We start from the raw sequence: 24,267 nt of genomic DNA, 5'->3' as shown, positions 1-24,267 counted from the left end.
GACACTGCTCAAGAGACTTGAGGTGTGGGTCATGGGAAAGCAGAGGAGAGGAAAGGTGGAAGAGAGAAGTGCACAACCCTAAACAGCACTCAAAGCAACCCAGAGGCACAACCTGCAGGCTAGAATAAAAGCGTGGGTGACAGCTCCAACCTCATTTTCATGGAGACAAGGAGGATACTGCAACTCCATCTGATGATAAGATGGATAAATTACATTTGGCATGAATGCCCCTGACATATCAGCTCGAGAGGGCCCAATATGGAGGGATGCTTTGTGTCTAGTTCCCTACTAGCTATGAGGCAGAGGACAGCTGTTCAGCTCAGAGTAGTTTGGGGCATGTGTGAAAAACAAAAACTGCAGCTGAAACAGCCTAGGGAGCTTTCAGGATTGAAAGAAAAGACGGTAAACGAAGGCATTCCTGAGATTAGGCAGTCCACAGGGAGAATGAAAAGTCTAGATAAAATCTACCCCATCAAGCCATTTGTTTTATGATACATTATACTTTTTTCTATAAGCTTTACTTATTATAATTAAATATATGCTGCATATCAGGAATCTTAAATATCTTTATCAAACAAAAAGTAGCTTAACATTCAGTTCTCATCTCAGCTTTACCAAATTACTTAAAATGTAAACACGCAGGACAAAAAAACAAAAAGCACATATGGAATCCTGCAGGAATTCAAATGTATTCAAATTTCATCTCACTGTGATTTTATGATTGCTTTTGAAATGGGCTGCTTTAATTACTTAACATCTGTTACCCAAAAACTAAAGGCATTGTTTCCCTGCGTCATAACAAAAAGCTGCCCTGTGTTGCTGAATTCAGCACACATGGAGCTAAACAAGGATAAAAACCATGCTGAACCTACAGGATTGAAAATTCACTCCAGTTTGAAATGTGCCTTTACCTTCTGGGCCTTTGAAACATCTTTTTCAGCAATGGCTAGATTGAGACATTGATTGATGCTTCATTTTTCTGTATACCAAACTGATGAAATCATTGGCAACATGACCAACAGTCAGCTGTGTTAGTCTCTTCTGAAGTTACAGAACTATGAGTTCCCTATATGGAATGCAGATATTTGTCTGACTTGTCGATGTATTCATTTACAGTATACCATTTTCTTTCTTTACAAGACCTCCAACTGGGCAAAAATTTATGCACTTCATTAATTTCATATGCACTGAATAGTCCCTCAACTTTACTATTCAGTATCTAGTGTTCAAGTCTCTTCAGGATTAGGCAATAAATATTAAACTGCATAAATTATCATAGATATGTATTGTGATATTTTCTAAAATAGTTCCTAGTAAATCAACATTTGTCGATAGTCACTTCTAGATTATCATCTAATTGACAAATTTATCCTCTGATTCAAAGGAAACTAACTGTAAAATAAAAAATAACCCTGTGTGGGCAGAACCCCTTGTTATGACTGTTATTACATATATATAGTGGACTCCACTTGCTATTCCAGTGTGGGGGGGGGGTGGAGTTTGGATGAAGTTTAGAATGAGAGTAATTGGTTGGAATGATGTAGCCAGAGTTTATTGGTGAAAGGGAGAGGGTTTCCCAAAAGTGAGTGTAAAACTCATGAGCGCAGGCAGAGAGCTATGAAAAGCCACTCTGATTACACAACCTAATCCTGATTCACCAACTGCATTTACAAGTCTGATCTTTATGCTCTTGGTGTAATATACGTAAAACACAGTTATATATGTAGTAAAACACTCCATGCATTTAATATTTCTCATTATATCACTTATACAATTTTACCCTGTCTCTTCTGAAGGCTGTAGCTGAGACAAATAGTATACAAAAGAAATGCTAATGTAAGCACCTTTGAGAGAAGAAGGGAATGAAAGAAGTTGATATTAAATATTAATCATAAGAAGAGCACGTTATTTTAATTTGTGATGGTGTAGAAGACTGATCTAAACTTTCACACAGAGGTCCTTTTCTCATCAAGAGTCATCTTTTTAATTTATGATGGAGTTAAATTAAGCCAAATTTAAGGAAACTCTGGTTTAATGATACTCAATTTGGTAGATTTAACACACCTATTTTTCACTTCTTTCCTAAAGCTTAAGAACAACCAAAATAATATGTTTTATTAAAGTCTTTCAGTAAATTTGTTATCACAAAATCACAGAATGGTTTGGATTGGAAGAAGCGTTACTGGACCTCATGCTCACCGATGCAGATGACCTCGTGAAAGAGATCAAGATCAGAGGCAGTCTGGGCTGCAGCAACCAGGTTGAGTTCATGATCTCGAGGAATATGGGCCTGGCAAAGAGCAAAGTTGGGGCCTTAAACTTCAGAAGAGTGAATTCACAGTTCTTTAAAGAACTAATGGATGAGATCTTCTGGGACACTGTCCTTAGGGAACAGAGGACCTGATCAGAGCTGGCAACTCAACACTTTTCTTAGAGGGCAAGAGTTCTCCATCCCCATGTGTAAGAAATCAAGCAGGGAAGGAAGGAAACTGGCAGGGCTGAGCAAGGACCCGCTGGTAACAATGAGGCACAAGAAGGAAATGCACAGGCAGTAGAAGCAGGGACATGTGGCCTGGGAAGAGTACAGGGATGCTGTCTGGATGCTCAGGGTTGGGATCAGGAAAGCGAAGGCACAAATGGAACTTGGCAAGGGATGCCAAGAATAACAAGTAGGGATTCTATAAGTACATTGGCCAGAAAAGAAAGGCCAGGGAGACTGTTGCCCCTCTGATAAATGAGAAGGAAGAACTGGTAACAACAGACATGGCAAAGGCTGAGGTACTCAACCACTTCTTTGCCTCAGACTTCTTTTGCCTCAGGCTGCCAGTCAGGCTTCCCATGTCTCTCCAGTCCCTAAACCTCTAGGAGGGATTGCAGAAGTACAGTCCCTTCCACTGTAAGTGAAGAGCAGGTTTGAGACCACGTGATGAAACTGAACAGGTACAAGTTTATGGGGCCTGATGCCATGCATCCCAGGGGCCAGAGTTGGCTGATGTAGTTGCCAAGCCTTTCTCCATCATATTTGAAAAGTCATGGCAGTCAGGCAAAGTCCTCAGCAACTAGAAAAAAAGGAAACATCACTCCCATTTTTAGAAAGGGTAGAAAGAAAGATCCAGGGAGCTACAGACCAGTCAGCTTCACCTCTGTGTCTGGGAACATCATGGAACAGATTCTCCTGGAAGCAATGTCAAGGCACATGCAAGACTAGGAGGTGATCCATGACAGCCAGCACGTCTTCACCAACGGCAAATCATGCCTGACCAATCTGATTCCCTTCTATGATGGGGTGACTGCATCAGTCCACAAGGGCAAGACTGACCAAAGTCATCTACCTGGACTTCTGTAAGGCCTTCAACAAGGTCCCACATGAAATCCTGATCTCCAAATTGGAGAGAGATGGATTTGATGGGTGGACTATTCAGCGGATAAGGAATTGGGTGAAAGGCTACATCCAGAGAGTTGCGGTCAATGGCTCTTCGTCCAGGTGGAGGTCAGTGACAAGTGGTGTCCCTCAGGGGTCTGTCTTGGGACTGGTACTGTTTAATATCTTTATGAATGATATAGACAGTGGGACCGAGTGCACCCTCAGCAAGTTTACAGATGACACCAAGCTGAGTAGTGCAGTTTAAACAACAGAAGGAAGGGATGTCATCCAAAGGGACTTGGATAACCTTGAGAAGTGGGCATACTTGAACCTAATGAGGTTCAACAAGTCCAAGTGCAAGGTGCTACACGTGGGTTGGGGCAATCCCAGACATAAATAGAGACTGGGAGAAGAACTCATTGAGAACAGACCTGCAGAAAAGGACTTGGGGGCTCTGCTAAGTGTAAAGCTCAAGAGTGAGCAGTGCATACTTGCAGCCCAGAAGGACAACTGAATCCCAGGCTGCATTAACAGAGGCGTGGCCAGCAGGTCAAGGGAGGTGATTGCCCCCCTCTACTCTGCCTTCATGAGGCCCTGCTTGGAGTACTGTGTCCAGGTATTGGAGCCCCCAGCACAAGAAAGACGTGAACCTGTTAAAGCGGGTCCAGAGGAAGGTCAAAAGGATGATCAGAGGGCTGGAGCACCTCTGCTACGAAGAAAGGCTTAGAAAGCTGGGGATGTTCAGCCTGGAGAAGAGAAAGCTCTGGGGAACCTGTGTAAATTTGCAATCAATTTCTAAATAGGTCTAAAAAACAAAGATAACAGTCCCAGCTGCAATATTTTGTGGGTGATTCTATTCTTTTTTAACAAATCTTAATGTATCTTTTACCCTTTTCCAAGGGTAAAACTGGAAGAAAACGTATCTATCTCACAATTTGCACTTTGAGATTTTCAATATCATCTTACAAAACCCCACAACACACAACCATTAAACTTGAGAACATATAAACACTTTGAAGCAAAAGATCATAAAAATAGTACAAAAACATTAATATCCTCATCTCCAAAGTGATTCCAAATGTGTATACATCCATCAATTTTATTTAAAGTACCCAGGTTGCACAGTCCTCTTAGACTCTACAGCTTGCCCATCCATTCTACACAGCTGGATTAGGCTCATACACTGCCAGGTGAATTATATTATACCTTGAGTGGAATTCATCTCTTCAGAATCATTGTACTTCAAGCTTACAAAACTAATTATTGACAAGGAAATGCATAACCTGACTGAATTTAGTTGACTAAAACTACTTGAGTATTGAATATGTAACATACCTTTGTACTTTATAATGAGATATCTCATTATAAACAAAATGACTAGTTTGAAAACTATCTCTAAAAATTAAATACATTCAAACGACATTAAAATATCCTGCTGGCAATTATTAATGTTTAGAAAACAAACCAAATTAATGACGACATACTGAGTTCTCATCTTAATTACTTTCAATATTTATTCTGATATAGACAATATTCAGATTAGTTTGAATCCCAGTTTTTCACAGGATAGCAACTTATCTTCATCTAGTAGAAGGTGGTTTATACGAAGCCATGAAATTATTATTACCAATTAATATTAGGATACTTCTCTGCTACTTAATTACATTGAGCAATACTTTAAAAAATGCTTGTTCAATGCCCAGCTTTTGCAAAGAGAAGCATTTGGCTCCCTATATTCAAAGTGAGAGTGTTTGGGAATGCTGTTGACTGTTAAGCAGACTGTGGTGTAAGAGCCTGATCCTTCAAACCAGACATGGATTTACAGAAAAAAGGAAAGCTGAAGGTTGTTAGCACCTGTCTGCTATCTTTACTTCCTTAATGCAGTATGATGACCTCTTTCACACTCCCCCAGGCCATTGCACTACTAGCAGGGAGCTGAAGAGATGGTGTGACATTTAAAAAGCCAGGAAGTGTGTGCTCATTCTTATCAGCAGCCTTATACTGCAGTCATTTGTGCCTTAGAACCCAGTGAATGTGCCTTACAACCCAGTTCAGATCCCCTTTTTCATACCAGAGCTGTGTGTACCCCAGCTGCACAGATACAGCTGATGTGAAACTGCAGTGAGGTGCAAGACACTCCAAGCAATTATCAGGATCCATCACAATTAGCTTACTGGCAACATATACCGATTAGTAAAGTGATGTGCAAGATGAATGATGAATGGTGAATGAACGGCTGAAATATAAATAAATACACCAAGGGAAACAAGTAGAGCCTAAACCTCAACTTCCCCAGCTATACATGTTTCAATGGGATTACTTTAATTTAAGTCTAGACTGACTTTATGGATTGAAAATCCATTACGGTTTGTAGGCATTAAATACGCTCCCAGAGTATGTCTTCCAGTTCAGTTTTGTCTGAAAAGAATCTAGTTTCCATGCTCCATAAAGCAAGAAAAAATACAGTACATGGATATGATATTTAGTACAAAAGCATACGTCTAATTTGAACTGAAATCCTGATGTAGATGTATTCACCAAAGAGTCATGGATGAATGTTCCACTCAGCAACTGCAGTAGTAGAGCAGCTTTTATGTCTATAAAATTAATTTTAATTATTATTTTTACTCACGTTATAATATTTCTTAGTATAGCATTATTCACTTATAGGTGGACGGGCAATGGGAACATTTGCCTAAAATCACAACAGACAGGCACTTGCAGGTTCCCAAGGTGCTTAAAGAAAACAATAACACTTCCTCAAAGTCCTATGGAAGGACCACAGGCATCTAAATCAGGGTAGTGTTGTTATTCCTACTGGGGTTATCTTCGGGCTATTTGAGCTGCTTGCTTCTGGGGAGCTATTATCTGTTTCAAGTGCAGGGTACCATCCCTGTTTTTCCCCCACTTTACTTTCTTCTGCCTGAGGTATCTCCTCTTTCTGCTCATGCTATTCAGTTTCTGAATTTGCTATTCTGATTCAGGTGCAGCTCAAGGCCAAGTATGCGCAACACAAAAGACTGTTGATCCCCCATCACTACTCCAATGAGCAATCTACGTTTCTTCAGCATATCAAAAATAGCCTGAAGTATGTGACTTTTACAGAATGCTAAAAGTCATGTCTAGTATGCCGCTTGTTTTTTTTAGAGAAAGTTGGAAGCTGTGGGAACACGGAGAGAGAAGTTCTTCACTTATAAAGCCTGTATTTTTGCACATTGAAAAGTGGAATGAAAGGTTTTGAATTTTATTTGTAACAGTTATAAATGTTTCCCTGGGCATTCACTTTTAGAGAAGAGCTCTTTGATCCATTTACTGTATAGATCTAAATGTGCAGGACTATATCTCAATGATAAGCAATGGCTGTTAGAACAAATGCCTACTAAGACTAAGGTTCAAGAGTAGAAACCCTATATCTAACCAAACTGGTAAAAACTAGGAGAAGGCCAGCAATTCAGCTCTGTGATGGGATTCTTGTTCAGAGCCTCCTGTATTAGGGTAGTTTTGTGTTAATGTGATTAGAAAAAGCAGACATAAAATCCACTTGTAAAGAGTTGCTAAAAGCATTGCATCAGCTCTTTTCTTATATCCCTCCCACACAACAGTATGGGGATTCCTGGGAACTTCTAAAACTTGAGATATCCTTAATGCAAGGTTTGGTTCCCTTTTGAGGAGTAAATTATAAAATTCATGAGTTGAGATGATTACAACTGCACCAGGGATTCAGACAGTACCAGGAAACTAGAAACTGCAACTACATGTTTCAAAAGGCCATGAACGTCATACCAGGCCCAGAGAGCTGACCTGCTGTCAGTGAACACCATCTCGTTACTTTAGCCAGGCCAGTGCTATTAATGCCACATTTCATTATTCCAGATTTTTATTATAAATGGAAAACTAATTTTCAAAATAACTTGAGTGAAATTCTGTGGCCCACAGATACCTAACAGACAACACACAATGATGATAATAGTCCTAACCAGTTTTGAAATATATTAGTTTATACACATATTAACCTCAATGTTAGGCCTGCTAAGGTTTATTTTTTATGCCTTAATGAATTCATTACAGTGACAAGCTATAATATACTGTATGTAATACACATCTGTATATTCTTTCTATCATTTTATGGTAATCATAAAGTGAAACTGTATTTTTTTGAAGATGGGTAAATAGAACATGGAAGCTCCTTCTCTGAAACTTTTAGCTATACAAAAAGAAAAAGTAAAAAATGACATATACTAAGTACCTTCTTTATCGTCATGATGTATGATTGCATCCTGTATCATATCAGCAAGATTGAAACGAACTCGATGATTCTTTCCATGTTTCAGTTTTTTGACGTAACCCTCCCGTTTCTGGAAAGCTTTTTCTCGTTCATAATAAGCCTTTATTTGATCACAGCGCATCCGCTTCACCAGCCGCTGCCGCTGGCCGAGAGGGAGGGACTCCAGCAAGCACTGATCAATTTCCATCTCATGAGACCGAAAAACATTACATAGCTGGAAACAGCCTGGAAGATACGGAAGACAAACACATTTAGATAAGGCACCAGTGTGAGTTCACTTCTGATTCTAGTGTTCTACATTATATACACACTTAAATTGCCTTCAAATAGTAGATAGGTGCCCGAATTTCGCATTTCTTAGAACTATCAGCAGCCCAGATGAGTGAACTTCTCTCTCCTTGGTTTGATGGAAGAGCTTTTGAAGAGACTGTAGGCTCAAGAAACTTTGGGCAGTTAAGAAATACCAGAATTAAGCATTGGTGTGCAACTTAGGCCTGCTTTTTTTTGCCCATTTTGCTAGATCTTTAATTACATCACCAAGGGGCTCCTATCTCACACAGGGCACTACCTGGGTAGTGTTGACTAAATGACCACTTTGTTTTCTCCTTGCTGCTTGACATGTCTCATCTACTGAATACCATTCTAGAAGAATGGTATTCTACCATTCTAGAAATTATTGAAGACAATAATTTCCTGACAGACTTTTGTAAAGCTCACATCATGCTAGCACACAAATGCTTCACAAATATGTACTTATTTTCTTAAAAAAAATAAGGATAAAGGAGCATTATTACCTACCTTCTGTATTGAAAATCTGAAAACACAAGCATTTTTAAATCACTGATTTTGGATATCCAGTTCAAGACATCTATGCTCTTTTCTTGAAGTTTTTTGTTTTATTTTGTTTTGCTTTACGGACAAGTGCTCTATACACTATTAGGTAACACCATAATAAAATATTACCAAAGTGATAGTCCTATACCTGCATGCCAAGCAGCCCTACAAATGAGAACCCAGAATCTCACATTGGATTTTCTAAAACCGAGGAACATACATTTATACATAACGTGCCCAGAATGTCTTGTTGAGAAACTCTAATACACAAGCAGACACAGAAAACAGTTCGACAGATCAAGTTCAGTCAACTTATTTTAACATAACCTACCCTTTCTCTCCCTATATTTCTTCTCCTTTCTTAGCATGCCCTTCTAGTTACAAGAAAATTGTCAAACTAAAACTTTGGAAACAAGTATTGGCTTGCATTAAGCCAAAACACACACGCTTTTTGCATGTCAGAAGCCAACAACTCCTGTAGAAAACAAAATCTTCTGGTTGACCTTTAACGATATGTTCCATTGCTGAGCATGTCAGAAAGGGCAAGGAAAGGAAAGGGTAACTCCATAAAGTGGCAGAAGATGGAACCTCATTCCCAGCTTCACTCCAAGGGATCAGAGCATTCAATCAAGTAGAAGATCTGCATTCAGATAATCCTCAGCCTGAGGCAGTTTGTGACTGCATCTCTTTTCTGTCACAGCATTAGGACAATCGAATAAGCAAACTCCAGATCTTCCCCATTAGAACTGTTATGTTTTGTGTAAAATATATCAGTATCCATGCCATAAGCCCCCACAGTAACCTTTTGACCTGTAAAACTCTTAAGCTTATACTTTAATACACCTGAGTCTGGGTATAGTGCCTGCCAGCCAGGCTCACAGCCTCAAAGGGAAAACCAGCTTGCTGTCTTAAACCATGTTGACAATGCAAACTGAAAGGTTGGGAACGGTTAAGAGATTGTTCTTCTAAATGCCTTTCAATTTGTCATTGCTACTTCATGACTGTAACAGAAGACCAATTGCAGGAATTTTCCCCTTCTACTCCTATAGCAGCACCTAAGAGCACAGACAGCATTAGCTAAGATGCAGCAGACCACCGTTCTCATGCACAACCTTTGCACCTTGGTTTGGTGACCATGCATGTGGCCTCAGGCCTTAAATGGAAGAATACGGCATAGCAAAGATGAGCTCATACAGCCAGACTACAGTTTCAGGAAGGATGTGGCTGTCTTAGTGTCCTCTGCATCTCCACTGAGATGAACTTCAGCCTGTACGAGTGGCAGTCTATTTGCTCCATGAAGAGCTGGGTTGAGCTGCTTGACTGCCAGCACTGGCTTCACATAGTAATTTCCAGTGTGTGGCCAGAGTCAAACAGTTCAGGCAGATTAAGAAGAGATTCTTCATCAACTTGGGTGCTGGTCTGAGCTGAGAAGTGATGAGTTGCAGCTGGGATTCTTTCTCTCAGCACATCTGGAACCTGATGAATACCAAATCAGATCAATAAGTGACTATGGATATAATAGCTGCAGGTCAGCAGTCTTGGTTGGTAAAGCCTGGATTAAACAACATGGTATAGATGCAGACAAGGCAAACTTTTTGAATTCATCATTCAAATGTCTACCCAGTCATGAAATGTCCAATCCCAGTTTTAGAACCAGGCATATCCCTACCCTGACTGTGGTGTCCTAATGGGCATGGGGAACTACTGACAGCACGACACGGATTCCTGGATATTACCCTCAAAGGGCTGAACTCAAACCCAGGAAGGTTGTAGACATGCTTCTGGTGGAAATTCTGGGGATAACATAGTGCCACTTTGAGCAAGGGGTTAATAAGAAACATCGGATCTTGTGACCATGTCTTTGCTGACCTAATCTTGAAAACCTCCATCAGTGGATTCTGCAGGTTCCCTGGATAACCTGTTCCAGTGTTGCACAGCTTTCTATCAAAAATGCCTTTTTTTACCGTCGCCATTGCACCTTGCTAATAATGTCGCTACCTAGCAGAGTTCAGCTTTGCCATTTCTGCTATTATCTTGGTAGCCCTCTGCTGCCCTCACTCCAGTTCCTCAACATCCATCTTATACTAGGGAGACCAAGACTGCAGACAGACTTGCAAGTGCAGCATCACTAGCCCCAAGAAGAAGGACACAATGATTTCCCTCAGCCTGCTAGCCACAGTCTTCCTAATGTACCCCAGTATTGTGGTTTGCCTGCTTTGCAACCAGAGTACAGGGTTGGCAGTCATTCAACTTTGTGTCCGCTGTAACCTCTGCATCCTCTTCAACAGGGCTGCAACTCAAACCGGTCACTTCCCAGCCAGTACCAATTCACAGGGTTGTTCAGTCTCAGGCATGAAGATATGTACTTGTTGAACTGCTCAGTTTGATGGCCCAATCCTCAGGATTAAGCTCTACCACGCAAAGTATGCCAACCAACCACTCTGCCCTAATTTAGCATTGCCAATAGCAGCAACAGCTTCATCTGTAAAGAAAACCTCCAGGAAAAAGCTGCTAAAATCCACAACTTTGTTAGGCAGATGTAAACTGTTACTGTTTATAGACTGACAACTTGGCTACAGCCAGGCTCAAAGAGAAGCTATTGGAGCCTCCTAAAGGCAACATGTGTGGTGAGTCTGTCCATCCTCTTTTCTTCCATGTATGAGAAAAACCATACAAACTAGCAGAGTGGACTCATACAAGAACCTCATAACAGACTCATTCAAGTAGAAGATTTTTGGAAAGGAAGATCTCAGCCAGAGCTCTTTCTGAATGCTCGTCAGGAGGCAGTATGATAATGTGAGAAAAGGTTTGCAGATATGTAGAAAGCCTGCCTTCTGAATCAATTTGCATACAAGTTTATAACTCATTATATAAAATACCACATTTGAAGATTAGCTCACATGTTTCTTCTTGCCTCGGTGTATGACAAATTACAGTTGTGTACAGTGATTTGATGATTTGATAAGGTCACTGTGACTGTCATGGCAGATTGCACTGGATAACTCATTAGCACTATCTTCATCAAAACACTGAAAAGGCTTCCTAGGATATGATTTATTTAATGAGATGCCCTGGACCAAAACAACTAAAATAAACATGATTGTTGGTGTATATCTGGTTTTAAAGTATGCATCTTTCATACAATCATACAACATAAAAGCCTCTATGAAAAACTGAAGTATCAAAACCAGAGATCCTTTATGTTATCACAATGGTTGTTAGCTAGCATAGGACAAAGGAAGTCTGTAAATATAGAAGGAAAAAAAAACTGTTTAAAGGATGCTTGCTAGTGTAGAGCTGCTTCACTGACTCCACCTTGAACCATTAGAAAGAAAAGAATCATTGCTACAAAAAAAAAAAAGTTGATGAAATTGTAGCAATTTACTCACAATTGGCCAGAGTGCCAATTACATTACACCACAAATTACAAGCTTGATCCTGCCTGTTCGAACAAGGGATTTCTGAGTAAAGAGGAACTGCTTGCTTTGAATTGTTACCGGTTCTCACTGTGAAGGTGAGAGAAGGAACATTTTGTGGCATTATAAGCACCAGCCCATGAGTATCATGAAGAGCCTGGGGAGGATGATGGGATATAAACAGAGAAGAAGAATGCAATTGCTACAGGCATTTTTCTCTATCCCCTAGAGGTGACTTGTGCCCAAGTAACTGTATGTCACATAGGAACAGCTGCAATACCTTTTTCCAGAAACCATAATGACACAGCTTTCCTTTATATTTCCCGTTCTTATGGCTTTATCTCACTTTACTTTAGTCACTTGCTCTGGCATCTAAATTAGGGGTCCAGTCAGGACTAAAAATGCACCTTAGATGCTAATTCACATTGCCATTGGGTAAATATGTTCCTATCTGGATTGCATGTCAAGAGGCATTTCCAGAATGTGAAGCTGAGCACAGAACTGCCTATACACATTCACACAGAACAGTTTACCACTCTTCTCGTGCATACTGCATTTTCATTTTTCATGTGATATAAATATTTGTTATGGTGATTCCGAGAAAGAAGTACTAATGGACCCCGGGAATAATGTGCTTTGTAAAGTATGACAAGTTAAAAACCTTCTCTCTTCATTAAAAGCACACTCATAACCAAAATGCTGACATTCCTTACTGCAGCATGTATCTCAGATAAGGTGATACAGAATTATGGTGCACAATACTTTAAACTATGAATAAGAATGCTAATAAATACTAGGACATATTTATCCATATTTAAGCAAACATTTGTCTTGATTTTGATGATATTTTAATGGAGGAATAATTAATCTTCTGAGTGTTTGAAGGACTGTGGTCTTTATAGCACAGAAACACAGTGCAGATGGATTCAAATTACTTGGAAAAATAGCAACCTGAGATTCTAAGAATGTATCTACTTGAGACTGCTACCCAAACAATGTTCTTTAAGCACACTGTTCTCATTGAAGAAAAAAGGGTAAAAAAGAACACACACTGCGTTCTGCCTGGGTTCTCTGACACTTCAGCTCCAGAGTTTTGGTCTGTTCTTGTCATCACTACAATTAAACACCTAAGTTCTCATTTAGATGCCCAAAGTTGTCCTGATCTTCAAAAAGATTAAATACTTGAGAATTTCATCCACTTCAGTATACTGTTGAAATAGATAAGCATTTATTAAATAAAAATTAGCGAAATCTTGATAAATACTGAATTACCGCATGACACTTTTAAAGCCGGCTAGCTAAACATATTCCCAGTACTAACAAAGACGTGGCAAAAGAATGCAGCGAGCAGCAAGTACTTTGATGCTTAAAGAACCGGATACATATACAGCGTAAATCAGTGCAGCTGCTTCAAAAAGCTGCATTACTTTACATCTCAGGTTTGATAATAGAAATATGACCAGAAACTACAGGACTGACCCTTTCAGTAATGAACTTTGTTTTTATACACGATGACTTTACTATGCATTGTTGGTAGCGTGCAAATCGTAGAATCACAGAATCATTTAGGTTGGAAAAGATCCTTAAGATCATGAAGTCCAAACACCACCTAACACTACCAAGTCCACCACTAAACTGTGTCCCTAAGTGCTACATCCACACATCTCTGAAATATATCTGGCAATCACATATAATTAGAAATATTAATTTATGGTTATTTATGCAGCTGAACTGAATTCCACGTGAAATCAGTGATAAAAATGCAAAAGCCTAACTAATATAGTGGCGTCTGGACCACAGATCAATGCATTCGATTACAGGTGCACTCTTCAGAAATCAAACATTATTATGCATCATCTACGGATCTGCCAGTTTCAAAAAGAAATATTTATTATCCACAGAAGGGGCTACATTAGTTCAAATCCATCTCAAATTGCAATGTTAAGGTCGGTATCAAAATACTCGGGTTTGAAAATCCTTTGTTCAGTGCAGGGAAAATTACTTACCATGTGAACAGCCTCTCTGTTACATTTATTAAGCTCTAACTGAAACACAATGCTCTTAACCACTCAGCCCGATCTTAAGAGCTAAAGTATTTTCATCAGGTCAGCAGTGCTGTGTTCGATGCAGCTGTGGGCTTATACTTTTTTTTTTTTTTTTTGGTTTCCCTTCCCAACCACAAGCAGATAATTATAATTTTAATACAGCAGTATAAATGTAAACTACTTCTCTTGTAATGAATCTGAAGAATTCAATTAATGCCAAATCTGAGAATAAACTGCATAGCAACAAAGGAGCTGATCTGGATCTCCTGTTCTTGGCTCTATGGAGCTTCTTTAGGATATACTTGCAAAGTTAGACTTCTTAAATGATATAAAGCTTTCCCATTTTCTGCTGAACACCCTACTCTCTGCTGAACAGCAATACTGATCATATTCAAGCAACCATCCTCTTGTAAAACCCTACTCTTGTACGCTGCTCGTCAAGAACCTTTTGATGTGACTAGACTGGTAAGCAGGAACTGCAATCAATCCAGCTGATACCAAGGAAAAGTTACTTATCAGACACTATTAATCAACTCTATAGCGTTTCTAATAGACTCTATTATCTATCTATCAGCAATTCAGTGAAGTTACAGCAGCATTCTCTACAAATTTATTATATTTAAATTGGAGAATCAACCAGTTTGGGATTTTGCCTTTGCAGTAACAGAAGAGCACCTGAATAATAAGGAATTAAATAAAACAGAGAGCTCTGCAGTGTCATTTGTGATTTACCTCATGTAGCAGTCTGTAACATACGGATATTGTATGTGCTAGGTAAAAGTCATTAACAGCATGTCAGCCTATTCAGTAAACATAACCAAACTGCCTGCCCATGCATCAGCCTTCAGTGTAATAAAACACAGGTTTCCAATACACACACAAGGGGTTCTTCCCGATTCTAGGAAAAAAAAATATTATTTTGTTTTGCCTGTCTTCAACTCACAGGTTTGAATGGTCTCAGAGGAAATGTGTATATTTGAGAGCAGCAGTCCTCATTGGTGGATCACATCCAGAAACAGAAGGAATGTAACCAAAATGAATAGGCACAATCTGGTTGTACTCAAACTATTAGTTTTGGTAACGCTGCTGTCTCCATATCCCCTCTACTGCTGTCATCCTTGTATGTTCCCTTGGAGGATGAGATGAAGGAGGACTCTGGATTCCCACAAACAGTATGCCTCAAATACTTCAGGACACTGGTAGGGAGGGTCACTTGGGAGTCAGTCCTGAAGGACAGAAGGGTCCAGGAAGGCCGGACGCTCCTCGGGAAGGAAGTCCTAAAGGTGCAGGAGCAGGCTGTCCCTGTGTGCTGTAAGATGGGCTGTCAGGGAACAAGATCGGCGTGGCTGAGCAGGGAACTTTTGCTGAGTGTTCAGGAGAAAAAGAGAGTTTATGTTCTGTGGAAGAAGGGAAGGCAACTCGGGGAGAGTACAAGGAAGCTGCCAGCATATGCAGAGAAAAAATTCAGGAAGGCCAAAGCTCATCATGAGCTCAACCTAGCCACTATGGTTAAGGATAACAAAAAATGTTTTTATAAATACATTAATGGCAAGAGGAGGGCCATGTAGAATCTCCATTCTTTACTGTACGCAGGGGAGAACATGACTACTGAGGATAAGGAAAAGGCTGAGGTTCTCAATGCCTTCTTTACATCTGTCTTTACTAGCCAGACTACTTATCCTTGGGATACTCAGCCTCCCAACCTGTAGGTCTGGGACAGGGAGAAGAAGAATACCCCCACAGTTCAGGTAGAAACAATTAAAGACCTGCTGCTCCACCTGGACTGTCACAAGTCCATGGGGCCAGATGGGATCCACCCAAGGGTGCTGAGGGAGTTAGCAGATGTGATTGCTGAGCCGTTTTCTATCATCTATCAGCAGTCACGGTCATCTGGGGAAGTCCGAGAATACTGGAGACTTGCTACTGTGATGCCCATCTATAAGAAGGGTCGTAAGAAGGACCTGAGGAACTACAAGCCTGTCAGCCTGACCTCGGTGCTAGGAAAGGTGATGGAACAGGTCATCTTGAATGCAATCACGCAATGTATGCAGGACAACCGGAGGATCAGGCTGGTTAACAGCTTAACTGGGTTAAGTTCAGAGCCCCTCACTACAAGAAGGACATCGAGGCCCTGGAGAATGTCCAGAGAAGGGCTACAAAGCTGGTGAAGGGCCAGGAACACAAGTCCTGGGAGGAGCAACTGAGGGAACTAGGGTTGTTGTGTCTGGAGAAGAGGAGACTCAGGGGAGACCTCATTGCTCTCTACAGCTACCTGAAAGGAAGGTGTGGGGAGCTGGGGGTTGGCCTCTTCTCAACAGGTAACTAGTGATAGGACTAAAGGGAATGGCCTCAAGTTGCACCTGGGAGGTTTAGATTGGAAATGAGGAGACATTTCTTCTCAGAAAGAGCAGTCAGGCACTGGGACGGGTTGCCCAGGGAGGTGATGGAGTCGCCATCCCTGGGGGTGTTCAAGGACAGGTTGGACTTGGTGCTTAGGGACATGGTTTAGCAGGTGACATTGGTGGTAGGGGTGGACCAGATGATCTTGAAGGTCTTTTCCAGCCTTAATGATTCTATGATTCTACTGCAAACAGCAGAACAGATCCTTTGAAGTTTTTCTACAAATGCTGCCTAACCACCTTATCTTTATTTCTGCTTACAGCAATGTAAGTGGTGCAAAGGGCAATTCTGCATGGCAGTATATTTCACCAGAGGAAGAACAAATTTCCTTGCAGTAGGATTTAATTTCCTAACAACATACTCAAGACTACTTTGTATCTTCTGTGACAAGAGATTTAATGATTATTAAGCAACCCAGATATTCACACAGTAGAAAAGCTGCACCATCAATTCTAACTGTAATGGAAGAGTGTAGTATCAAACACTGTTCACTCATTTGGATAAATTATGTCATGATTAACATATTTGTGAAGACCTTTTCTTGAAACAGGGCAACAGGTTTGGAAGTTACGATGGGAACAAAAATTAAAAGATACACAGAGGTAGCATAATCACATAGACTTTGTTTCCTTTGGAAAAATCAAATAAAAATATGTCTATATGATTCCTGAAGATACATAGTATTATTCCCAAAGCAGCTAACTTTAATATTTTAATAGAAAAAGTGTAAGTCCCCACGTTAGGGTAAGAAGAGAGAGCTCAAAGTAATCTGAAAGCAATAGTCGTCCAATTCAATAATTGTATTGAGAGATTATTTTTTTTTAATATATAACTCTCTATATATACAACTTAGAAGAAAAACTAAATTGGCTGTCTGAGCTAATCCTTATAATCTTTTGTTCACTTTTGGATCTATGAATTTATGTCACTCATTATCTGGAATTTCCGGAAGCAAACAATGTATATTTTTAAGATGAATACAAAGCACTTAACAAGGCTTGTCACTTGCAAAGCCTTTGAGAAAATAGAACCATAGACCGATAGAATCGCCTGAGTTGAAAGGGACCCACAAGGATTACCAAGTCCCGCCATTGGCTCCACACAAATCCACCCAAAAATCAGACCCTGTGTCTGAGAGCATTGTCCAAATGCTGCTTGAACTCCGGCAGGCTCGGTGCTGTGACCACTGCCCTGGGGAGCCTGTCCCAGTGCCCAACCACCCTCTGGGTGCAGAACCTTTCCCTAACACCCAGCCTGACCCTCCCCTGTCCCAGCTCCGTGCCGTTCCCTCGGGTCCTGTCGCTGTCCCCAGAGAGCAGAGCTCAGCGCCTGCCCCTCCGCTCCCCTCGTGAGGGAGCTGCAGGCCGCCATGAGGCCTCCCCTCGGCCTGCTCTGCTCTGGGCTGAACAAACCAAGGGACCTCAGCCCCTCCTCATACATCTTCCCATCTAGACCCTTCACTATCTTCATAGCCCTCCTTTAGACACTCTCTACAGCTTTATTTCTTTTACTGTGGTGCCCCAAAACTGCACATAGTACTCAAGGTGCAGCCACACCATCGCAGAGTAGAGTGGGACAATCACTTCCCTTGACTGGCTAGCAATGCTATGCTTGATGCACCCCAAGGTACGGTTGGCCCTTCGGGCTGCCAGGGCGCACTGCTCACTCATATCGAATGTGAGATTGACTAAAACCCCTGATTACTTTCTGCAGGACTGCTCTCCAGCTTCTCATCCCCCTGTCTGTACGTATATCCAGGGTTGTCTCTTCCCAGGTGTAGAAATCGGCATTTGTTCATGTTAAACTTCAAGATTGATGATTGCCCAAGCCCTCTAATTTGTCAAGGTCTCTCTGCAAAGCCTCTCTACCCTTGATGGAGTCAAGGCCCCCTCGCAATTTAGTTTCATATGCAAACTTACTCAGTATATCTTCAAGTCCTACATCCAAGTCGTTTATGAAAATAGAACTGGCCCTAAAATGGAGCCACGGGTAACCCCACTAGTGACTAGCCACCACTCTGATGTAACCTCATTTACGATAACCCATAAATACACTGTTGTTATTTAGTTATATTTTAATAATCTAAATCTCTATAAATCACACCACTAACAAGAATAACTCTAGAAGCTCCAGATCAGAAGGCATAAGGAGAGCAAAAAGATCTGGGCTTACCAAACGACAATTAAAAAAAAAAAAAAAAAAAAAAAAGGAAGAGATAGGAAAAGATAGGAAATCCCCTAGGAAAAATAAATAAATGTATATATATCTCATTTTAGTCTTTGCAGAGACCTGGCTGTCTTTATTTGGATACAACATAAAACTTTTGAAGTTGTAACTAAGCTGTGAAGATGAGTTACTTCCTTACAGTGCAGTAAATGGAAATATAATAATACATTCATCTCTAGTCTACTCCTTCAGATATGGGATAGAGAGGAGGGGAAGATGTGCGTCTGGGAACTGATGCACTGGAATATTCTTGCTGCCATCACAGTAAATATAAAGGGCTTGTTACGCAGACCAAGGACACTCAGATCACAGTAAGTGATGAAAAACACTAACACTTTTGTTGCTACTTGTAAATCTGGAGCTTTGAAGGGTGAATTAACACACAGGTACACAGTGAGAGAAAGCCAAAAATTACAGCTGCTACAAAGGTTTCATGATACACTTTTAACTAAAAGAACTAAGAAAGTGGCATGGCAGCAGAAATAACCAGTAGTTTTACAATAAATAAATATCTGAATAAAGAAACAAAAATTAACATTGTTTCAAATCCTGTGGCAGTTTTTTCACAGACATCCTCAGTTATACCTATTTAAGTACAAATATGCCAGGGATCAAGAAGCATATAGTATATGAGAATTACAGAAAACATAGGCAAGAAATACATAAATCAAAAGTTTGTAAAGCCTGAAGAAGATTTTTTTATTTTTTTATTTTTTAAGAAGGGATGTGTGGATCAAGACAAAGAGGATATTCAGTATCATACATGACAGATAGTCAAAAGCCAAAAAGGAAACAGTGGTTGATAGACCCCAAGTGTAAGGACTGGCAAGCACACAGGAAAGGAAATCCTGTGCCAAGTGGACTGTGGTTCAACATGCCATCTAATCATTTACAGAGATTACTGTAAAGTAAAAGCAGATGGAAAACTAGTTTACAGTGGGGCTAACAAAAACTCTGCTTCAGAGCTAATATGCAAGCCTTTGGTCACTGCTCAGTGTACATCAAGGGACTGCCATCTCAGTTTTCAAATAGCGAAAGGATTGGAAACAGACCCTCCTCCTTTCTGCGGAAAGGCAACTTATCTGGAATATTGCATTCAACTCTAGACAGTCAAATTGGAGCAGTTCAAAAGAAACCACCACAAATGGTTCTGGGGCCTGAGGGACTGATTTATGAGGAAAGATGAAAAGAATTAAATATGCATAGCTTAGCTAAGCAGTGACTAAGGAGAGAAATTAACAGAAATTTGAAGGGTGAAATGGAAAAAGAAAGGTTATATATCATAAAAAGGAAGGAATCTTGGAACAACAGAACAAGTTTAATATAGTGTAAATTTAGGCAGAGTACCAAGATACAAATAGCACACCTGGATGAGATTACCAGGTAAAACTGCAAAATCCCTTGTTTGGTATACTTACTGTGTGGACAGACATGCAAAAGCACCAACAAAGGCACAGCAGTTTTGGGCACTCAGGGCAGCCCAGCCAGCTCTGGCATCTCTGGATGGCCCTGCATGCTTTTGTAAAGACAAGGCTCCAAGAAAGTAGGGAAGCAACCACCAGGGCAATTTTGGGTATGTAGAGCCATACTATTTGCCTCTGAAAGACATCTCTCCATCGCGCTGTGGGGACAGCTATTGGACCTGTCCAAGGTTAGCCTGGGCTATGGTTAGAATACCAAGAATTCATGCTAGGCTCAGCTGGATCTTCAGGGATGAGTGAAAACAAAAACAGGCAGAGCAGGTGTCCTGAAAACATAGTTTATCCGAGTATGTCAGGGTCACCTTCCACATCTACCATCTAAACATCTACCATCTATTAGGTGACCATACTCTTGGTCACCTAATACTATAGTCATATGGAGGCATATAACATAGGAGAAAAGAAGTGCAGAGAACAACCCCTTACCAAACTTGAGTGTGAACATGCAACAACAGCAATATCACTTTTAGGTTATGTTAAAATGGAAAAACCCTGTTGACTATTTCTCTTCTGAGGAAAAGGAGGAAAAAATTGAACAGCATCTCATATGAGAACCAAAAAAAGACAGTGTCAACGTATGGACCCCTAGTCTACAAGAAACTTCAAGTTTTTGCACTGAGGAAGTAACTAGACAAACATACAAAAAATACTTCAAAGCTATTGAAGAATCTGAAGTAGAAATCCAATTATTGTTGCAGCTCCAACACTATTTCTCACAAGACAGAAAAAGTGTCTCAGAGACACAATAAATCTATATATTCACTGGTGATTAGAAGGAAGTACATCATTTAGATTGCTTTGAGCTTTATTTTTCACAATCTATATGATTTACACATACCACTACTATAACTAACATCAGTAATGCAACTCACTAAATGAAATAATTGTGTGCAGAGCAAAACACCTGAAGTACAAGTTATTCACTTCATCCACAATCTGAATATAAATTTTTTTCCTGTTTCACAATAAACTGAGTACTGGGTAAGGGATACATAGATTTCACATACTGCCTTACAGCCTCCTGCAGTAACATATCTAACTACTATCCCCTCCACAAAGACTGAGGGAAAAAAGGGAAAAATTCTGCATGCCTGCCGCCATCCTTCCTTATCTTCAGCTTAGATGCCAATGTTTATAAAACTTTTACAGGAAGAAGCTTTGATTCCTTGTATAGTAAAAGGATCACATTTGAAAGCCATTGATTAGCTTTCAAAAAATGACCTTAATAGACCATTCTATTTTCAGTAGAAGTCTTTACAAGGTCTCATATATATTTCATGTCATGCTTCGTAACAGGGTTTGCCTCAAATTTACCACAGCAGGGCTCCGTCAGCCTGGGGTGGAATGGCCCAAATCTATCGTCTGCTCTGAATATGACTTCGATTTCTTCTGAAAAGTCAAACTGCATAGAAAGGCATTCAGAACAGGATTTCCAGCCCAAGGTATCAGACCCCAGGTTTTCCTTCTTCCAAAGAATAATACTTTCTGTATTAAAGTCAAATATGAAGTATAGGTGAGTAATGCACACTTCCACATGGAAACCCGAAAGGAATGCCTCCATTCTAGCTGGGCAAAAGCCTCCTCATAAATGACCGGGGGTCCATCTGCTCATGTGCCATGCCTTCCAGTTCATACTACTTGCCAGTTCCTTTCTTCACAGAATCATCTAGGTTCTTGCTGACCATAGATTAAAACACACTGTATGCCAGCTCTCTGCATCACCTTACAGATGGGGAAACTTGTCACAGACGGTTGTCTTTCAATGTACAACAATGAAAATGGTAAGGAAAACAGATCTAGCAGTATTATTTGCAATTGTGTTTCTTCAGATTACAAAAGACTGATCAATGTCATCTGTTATCTGAGGGAGAGTCCAGCAGTCAAAACACCAGAACTTGTACATTTCTTTTAGTAGGTCTTATTATGCTGTTGTTTGCATTGAAGGCAGTTGCTTGAAAGCACACAAATGAAAAATACACATTTCAAGATACAATCAAATTATTTTTTTTTTTTATGTTGGTGGTACTCTTTCACGATATATCACAAAATTTGCATAAGGACAACTCTTTGTTGTTCCCAAACCAAGCTTTCATTGACTTAATTGATTTTCATTTGTTTAAGTACAAATTAGAATTACTTTAATTTAGAATTTTACTTGCTTTGAAATAACTATTTTTATACTGTGGCAGTTCTGATGCAAGTATTTATTTCATTATCTACAGATGTTTTCTCTTAGGCTTTACAACTTATCAGCTGTGCAAAATTTACCATGATATAGTCTATTATTTTGTCTGAAATAAGAAAAAAAACTGTGATTATTTGGAGCAAGAACTTATTTCAGGAATGAAAATAAGTTCCTGATTCTCAAAATTTTCACCAACTTTGTAATGAAAGGTGGCTACATCACTACTACTTCACATGTGGAAATAGAGAGGTTTGGTTCTTTTTTGCTGTTCTCTATTCTTGCAGTAATCTTCTCAGAAAAAATGTAATATCAGAATTCTGAGGCTTCATGCATGTTGTGCAATATGGTGAGAAAATATGGTACTTTGACCTTTACAATCTTTTTTCATTTTCTTTTCAGGATGATTATATTTCTTCGTTGTCTGCAGAGTCACTATATTAGAAGAAAAAAAGGAGTACAAGTACCAAAAATATAAGAGATTTCTTTTATAATTTCTTCACAAGTTCACAGTTAAGTTTTTCCATAGAAAATGCTGATATGCTTCTCCTTCATGGCAGATTTTTTTTCACAGTGTGAAACAAAATGTTCAAATAGAAATTTGGGGATGACTGTAATTTTCTTGGAAAATATTATAAATACAACCTATGCTTAGTTTAGTACAAAGTTAGAATCCTGTAGCCTTCAACTGTCCATGTTGATATTGCTCCTCTTGCTGTTATTTCAAATTGTATTTTTCCAAAAAGAATTTTCTATTCAATCTTCTATTTAGAAACTCCAAATGAGTTGTTACAGTTAGGAATGTTTTATTCACTTGAAGGCATACTTGGCAAAATCTTAAATTACCAGTATTACAAAAGTGCAAAGATAACTGGGCTACTACAGGGCCAAAGTACATTTTTCTAAATATCACTTCCCATGTTTATATACAGATATTAAAGGTTCTTTTTACTTCTTTCCTGGCATCCACTGTCATGATTCCTAAGTTTTTCATATCTAGATAGCAAATTAGCTCAAATTTTAAAAAAAGGAAAAAAAAAACAACCTTGACTTTCTGTCATTGTCACATGAAACCAGGAACAGGAGAGTATAAATAAATCAGTAAATCTAGTATCAAGAGCTGGTACAGAAGTACTATGTTCATAAATTGTTCATTTTCTTTTTTTCCCTGTTGACTTGCACCTATCCTGTGATTGGTATAAGAGAGCCAGAGAGGTTAACAGAAGTAAAAATGGTTTAGTTGTGCTTCTACTTGCATCAAGATTTGTAAGACAAAAAACACGTTGCTTGATTGTAGAATTAAAAACCACTGTTTTACCTAATTCTTCAGATATCCTTCATGACATCTCAATTATCATAGTTTTTTTTCTAAATCTACTTTGTATATCACTGGAACACTAGACTCAGTCTGTCAAAATTGAGGAAGAAATAACGAGTACTGCGTTAGCGTTATCTTTGTGTATTTTAAATTGTAAGTTTATGACACAAATGTCTTTCAGTAAAATCCCTTTAATCCTTCAGAATTGCTTAATGCACCTTCACAGGATCTAAATACTCTCAAGCAGTGGCCACTCACAACTGATCCTCCCCTCTTTCTGAGCTCCCAGGGAAGAGGACCTCCCGCTCTTTCTAAGCGGCTGTCCTAGGTATCTCATTCCAGTAATAACCGTAGCCTCATGCCAAAGGTTACTGGGTCAGAAGCATACACAAAGAAAAGGAACATTTGACATGAGAGTTTGCTGACACCACCGTGAAACACCAACCTCAACTAAAGAGATGGCTGTTGAATAGGGACCAGTACAGACACCCTGTTCGTACTTGTAGCTCTACAGCTTACTGCCATAAATTTTACTTTTTTGTGCCTTGAGCTCTTCATCAGAGGTAGATTCTCTATGTAACTAAGAGGATGTGAGAATTCTCAGGGACATCATAAAATGCACTACATAAATGAACACCACATTCCACTCAACCCTGCAACAGAAGAAATCTAATTTACAAGAAGAAAACACATTGAAGACTTTATTAGTTTTCTCA

The 24,267-nt window shown here is 39.7% G+C and overlaps 1 protein-coding gene across 5 annotated transcripts in view; it reads right to left on the bottom strand.

The window, feature by feature from the left end:
* MYO16 (myosin XVI) overlaps positions 1-24,267 on the bottom strand; it is a 385,412-nt gene that overhangs the window by 281,757 nt on the left and 79,388 nt on the right. For all 5 annotated transcript variants that reach the window (XM_083834843.1, XM_083834844.1, XM_083834845.1 and 2 more), the window contains one exon: positions 7,611-7,874. In XM_083834843.1, coding sequence (XP_083690969.1) covers positions 7,611-7,836 — 226 coding nt within the window. In that variant the 5' untranslated portion in view covers positions 7,837-7,874. The remainder of the gene's footprint in view (positions 1-7,610; positions 7,875-24,267) is intronic.

The sequence above is a fragment of the Anser anser genome, assembly GCF_964211835.1.
Source record: "Anser anser genome assembly, chromosome: 1".
Lineage (NCBI taxonomy): Eukaryota > Metazoa > Chordata > Aves > Anseriformes > Anatidae > Anser > Anser anser.
Note: the sequence above shows the minus strand (reverse complement) of the source record. Positions and strands in the feature narration are given on the sequence as shown.